The sequence below is a fragment of the Nannospalax galili genome, unplaced genomic scaffold (assembly GCF_000622305.1).
Source record: "Nannospalax galili isolate Female #2095 unplaced genomic scaffold, S.galili_v1.0 scaffold337, whole genome shotgun sequence".
NCBI lineage: Eukaryota > Metazoa > Chordata > Mammalia > Rodentia > Spalacidae > Nannospalax > Nannospalax galili.
Window position 1 is genome coordinate 1,801,394 of NW_008340932.1, and position 5,236 is coordinate 1,806,629.

General features: G+C 53.6%; 1 protein-coding gene across 5 annotated transcripts in view; it reads right to left on the reverse strand.

Annotated features, from left to right (window-relative positions):
- Window positions 1-3,597, reverse strand: part of Slc43a1 (solute carrier family 43 member 1) — a 32,984-nt gene extending 29,387 nt beyond the window's left edge. The window contains exons 1-2 of one of the 5 annotated variants that reach the window (XM_029564934.1): window positions 3,064-3,597; window positions 1,689-1,855 (exon numbers count right to left, since the gene is read on the reverse strand). In XM_029564934.1, coding sequence (XP_029420794.1) covers window positions 1,689-1,842 — 154 coding nt within the window. In that variant the 5' untranslated portion in view covers window positions 1,843-1,855; window positions 3,064-3,597. Of the gene's footprint in view, window positions 1-651; window positions 757-1,688; window positions 1,856-2,137; window positions 2,346-2,722; window positions 2,943-3,063 lie in introns of those variants that run through there. The other 4 variants (XM_029564932.1, XM_029564933.1, XM_017798921.2 and 1 more) reach the window with 4 other exon arrangements.
- Window positions 3,598-5,236: the final 1,639 nt, after the last annotated feature.

A 5,236-nucleotide genomic window follows, 5' to 3' on the forward strand; every position in this document is an offset into this window, starting at 1 on the left:
GGTAGAGAGACAGGCCCTTAAAAGAGAAGTAGGAGTGTGGGGGGGGCGGGGTAATAGAAATGTAAATATTGGCTGTTGTCATGGTTACTGGAGTATATAAACTTATCAAACATCATCAAAATGTACAAGGTAAATTAATCTTGAATGAAGATAATTAAGTGAATCCCACGACTCTCAGGCATAGAAAGAAATCCCTGGATGGACCATGGCAGGCATCAAGGCCACCAGGCAACAAATGGACGGTCCTTCTCCAAGGGAAACTCAGGGGGGACTTGGATGTCATATGGGTGGGCCCCCACTTGGTCCTCTCAGTCACTCTGTAGTGTCTATCATGCCATCTCAGGCCTCCTACTCAAGGGATCCACCCTACCTTCCTAAGTCTGCTGCTAACACCATCTCCTCCTGCCCCAGCCCATGTAACCGGTACCAGACACATGGGCAGGGTGCCACCTCTGGGTGAAACCCATTGCTTCCTTAGAGATAACCTGGCATGGGTGGGGCAACCTCCAGGGTGGAGCTGTTGCTGCAGCTGAGACCAGATATGAAGACCTGCCCACCACCACCTCCTAGGAAATGGTGTTCTCTCATAGCCACAGTACATGCTGTGAGGCAAGGAGTTGAGGAGCCAGGAGAAACCAGAAGGGCACTTACATTTGTCAAATATTGCTGAGTCTCACAGCCATCCCATGGGACAGACATTACTATTGTTCCTAGGTAACAGATGCTCCATTTAAGGAACTCGCTGATGTCGCCCAGCTGGTAAAATGAGGTGGAAACCGGAATTAAAATCCAAATTGGCTTTCGTTCCATGCTTGCTCCACAACATGGAGGTGAGGAAAGGAACAGGAGGCAGAGGCACCAAACTGCACATCCACTCAGCTCCTCAGCTGAGTTTGTCAGCACAGCACTTTCCTTCCCAGAAAAGAAAGAGCTCCATCAAGTCCCAGCCACTAAGAGGAGTTTCCCCACCCCAGGGACAGCTGCAGACCACCTATGCTATGACTATAGTCTCTGCTCCCAAGGAGTTTTGAATTCCCTCTCTTAGTTCAGGCCCATTTACAGTAGACTAAAATGATAGAAGTGGAAAATAGAGACCCTCTACAAATGTGCATCCTAGAGGAAATAAGACAGCTAACTTTGTGCAAATGGGTGATTTGAAAACCTCGGGACTCCAAAGTCCTGAGAAGGCCAGGGGTGCAGGTCCTTTACTCACGCTCCTCTTCGTGTGGAGCTGCCTGATTTTATTCAGCCTTACCCCAGCCCTGTTAATAACGACCTAGGATGCTGGTGATGCGACCCAATGCTTGCTAGCACGCAAAAGAGACTTGAGTTCAATGTGGGGATGGAGGTGGGGTGGGGGATTCCTTATCCAGCTACCTGCAGCATTTCTAAGAGTCTGCCTCGAGCTCTAGACCGGAGGCAGTCAGCAGCTATCAGTCCCAGGATAGGACGCCCTGCAGGAGATCCAGCATTCAGTGGCCACTGAATTAGACGATCCTCATGGAGTGGACACATTAAATTTGAAGAGGTCAAGAAGTGAAGCTGTCGCCCAGTGTTCCTGCCATCTTGAGCAGGCCTGCTTTCTCTCTGCCTGACCACATACCCCTATTTTCCAAATTCCACCTCCTCCCTCTGCCTTCCCTCACAGTCCTCACCCCCCAGCCCCTCCTCCCCCTTCCCCTGTATACCTGGACACAGGCTGGAATAGAAGCCCTCCTTCTTGAGCATGATCAGCAGGGAGCCCCAGCCCAGGAGCACCGCAGAGAAGAAGAGGTTCTCCAGCACGGCGGTGCAGGCCATCCACCAGCGCCTGCGGTACGCCTGCTTCAGCGTGGGGGCCATGCTGGCGGAGACCCTGCAGAGAAACAGAGCGCTGAGCGAAGAAGGGCTTCCCAAAGGCCCTTGGGAAGGATATTCCATCACCGTGGCTCCTGAGACCCCCGGGGCCAACCCAAGATGTAGCCTTCATGGAGGTTCCATAGAGCCCTGGGCTTCCCCAGCCGGTGTTGCCAAGCTGGCTCCGCGCGCTCTGGCAGTGCCAGGGGCGCACGCGGCACTTGCCGCCAGGCACTATCAGAAACAAGAAAGGTCCCGTCTGCACGCTGCAGCTTTCTGGCGCGCTGCCGGGCTCTCCTACCCAGGGTAACACGCAGAGAGCTCGCTTCTGGGAACCCCAAGTCCCCAAAGTCAGCAAGGGGCAGAATATGCTCTGAAGCCACTGCCAGCCCATGGCCAGCCAGTCTCTTGTACCAGATAGGACACTCAGAAGCCGGCAGGAGGAAGAGAAGTCTGAGGCTAGCCCGAGTCCCTCTTTCTTGATGCGCCTTTCATTCTACGCCTCCTTTCCAAAGAAAAACTCCTCCCTCTTTCCACAGCCGGCGACCCATGTCCCCTACAGTGTCATGGGCCAATCCCACAGCTGCCACGTGGAGGGAGACCCTGGGCGGGCCCTGAGACTCCCGCGCACCCCTCACTCCGCCGCCCCTCGGGAACCCGCCAGCCCCGCAGTCCCAGGGAGGGGGCTCAGGCTCGGGCAGGAAGTCCGGTGGCCGCCAACTTCATAAGGACATTGGTGGCGGATGGGCTGGCGGACGGGCGGGTGTGTTTACCAGAGTGAGCGAAGAAGCCGGAGCTCGCCCGGGCCACCCAAGGGAGGCAATGAGGAAGCGGGCAGCCGGGGACCGAGAGCGGGACGGGGGAGGGGGGGGGCTAAGAGACAGACCGTAAGAGCAAAAAAGAAAGGAGGCGCGAGCCCCTCCTCCAGGGGGTCCCAGCCCCTCATCTGGGAAATGAGGTTTTTCGATTAAGGCTCCCCAGGTCGGTTCCGAAGCTGACAAGCGTGGCTCTCAACAGAGGAAGTGCTGTAAGAAGGGACCGGGAGGAAGAGCTGAGCTGAAAAGGAGGGGTCCAGAGGCGGGAGGGACACGATCCGGTGACAGCGTCCGGCGGGATCCAGGGGCTCAGGCGACCGGTGCTTCGTGGGGACCCGCGACTGTGGCTGGGAGCGGGTCCGGGTGGCTCTCGGGGGCGCAGCCGAGGACCCCCAACCCTGCCACTGCTCACCTCGGGTCCAGAGCAAGCACGCTTCCTGCAGCCGAGAGCGCCCGGGGCAGTGCAGAGCCGTCTCCCGGCGTCCACACTACCCGGGTTCGGGGTCCCGGGATCCCAGTCTCCTGCACACACACTGGAGTCTTCTCCGCTTCTAGGATGCAGCCGGCCTTGGAGCTTCAGCTCCACAGCCGGGTGGTCTCGCCGCAGTCTCTGTCCCCTCGAAAGAAGCGGCGGAGATGGGAACCAGACGGGCGCCACAGATCGGTGAAGCGGGGCAGGGACTACGCGATCCGACGATTTGATAGCTGTATTTAGGCGTCGGGAGCTGCGCCCCAAGGTTGGGGGCGGGGGTTCCTTTCACTTCCCCTCCCCCTAGGTCGAGTTTCATGCGCACGTGACTCGCCTATTGGTCCCCAGATACTTCTACCCCAGCACACGCCCCAGTACCTACATTGCTACTCTCGACCCCCACCTTCTCTGTTGACCCACTAGCCTAACTCCTGGCAGCACTCTCTGCATCCTTGGTCAAAACAACCAAAGACTTGGCTGGAGCAGACTGGATGCTGGGCGGGCTTGGGTGCGGTTTTGAACAGTGCATTTGAAAAGGAGTGTTTTCTGAACTCTTTGGAGTTTGAAGTCCAAGTCTGGACTTTGAAACTGACTAGTTTGGGTTACCTTTGGCACCTCAACCTCTTTGAGCTTCCGTTTTCTTCTCTAAATTTTGGATAGCAATAGCATTTGCCTACCTGCCAGGAAGGGATTGGAGATTGAGTAGTGTAGTTATAATACTGGATACAACACTTGGCACGGTAAGTAAAATAAATGTTAATTGTTGCTGCTGTTGTCACTATTATTTCACAAGACCTGGTGATCAGATGCTTCTGAGCTCTTGATTTCCCTCAGCCTCCCGGGTCTCACTTTCTTCATCTGTAACACAGGAAGGTTGTCAGTATATAGACAATGGTGCAGATTAAGGAGATAGTTGTGCCAAGGGTTTAACTGTGGGTATAATGCAGTGTGTTTAGAGTGAAAGAAGGGCTGGAGAGATGGCTCAGTGGTTAACAGCACATAGTGCTCCTTCAGAGAACCCACCACATCCTGCACCTGTAACTCCAGTTCTAGGGAGAATCCCTTGCTTGTGACCTTCGTGGGCACCTGCACTCACATGCATACACACAAACACACACATACACATAATTTAAAGTAAAAAAAGTAAGTCTCTAAAATACAAAAGAATGGGTCTGGAGAGATGGCTCAGCAGTTAAGAACACTGACTGCTCTTGCAGAGGACCCCGGTTCAATTCCCAGCACCCACATGGTGGCTACGAACCGTCCTTAACTCCAGTTCCAGGGAAGCCCTCTTCTGACCTCCGTGGCATTGCACGACACAGGTGCACTCACATACATGCTGACAATACACTCATAAAATAAAAATAATATAATAATTTTTAAAAAATAGAAAAGAATGAAAAAGTGGGGTGGAGGATGTGGCTCATCTGGTAAAGTGCTGCCTAGCATGCCTGAGGCCCTGGGTTCAATCTCTAGCACAGCATAAACCAGGCATGGTGGTGCATTTTTATAATCCCAACACTTGGGAGGTAAAAGCAAGGGGATCAGAGGTTCAAGGTCATCCTCTACAACATAGGAAGTTAGAGGCTAGCCTGGACTACATGAAACCCTGTCTCTAATAATAATAATAACATTAAGTGAGAGAGTAATGCAGATGGTATTCACTCTTAAGGAGCCTGAAAAAGTACACAGACTATTCTAGGAAAGCCCCACATAAGAAGAAACCTCTGAGCAGCTAAGCCACCATACCAAGAAAGGAACTAACACTGCCAAGGGGCTACGATATGCTGGATACTTTCCCCAAAACACTTGTTAAATCCTCAGAATACCATGGTGTCCTCCAAACCTCACAAATTTTCACAGAGGGAGTGTGCTGGATAACTTTAGTGTCAACTTGACACACCTGGGTTGAGGGAGCAATTGGGAAATTGCCTCTATTGGACTGGCCTGTGGCCATGTCTGAGGGGCGTCTTCTTGATGAGTGATGTGGGAGGACCCAGCCCACTGTGGGTGGTACCACCCCTGGGCAGGTGGGGCATATAAGAAAGCACTTGTTGTGCACAGGCTAGGGGAGCAAGCCAGTAAGCGGTGTTTCTCAGTGGCCTGTGCTCCAGCT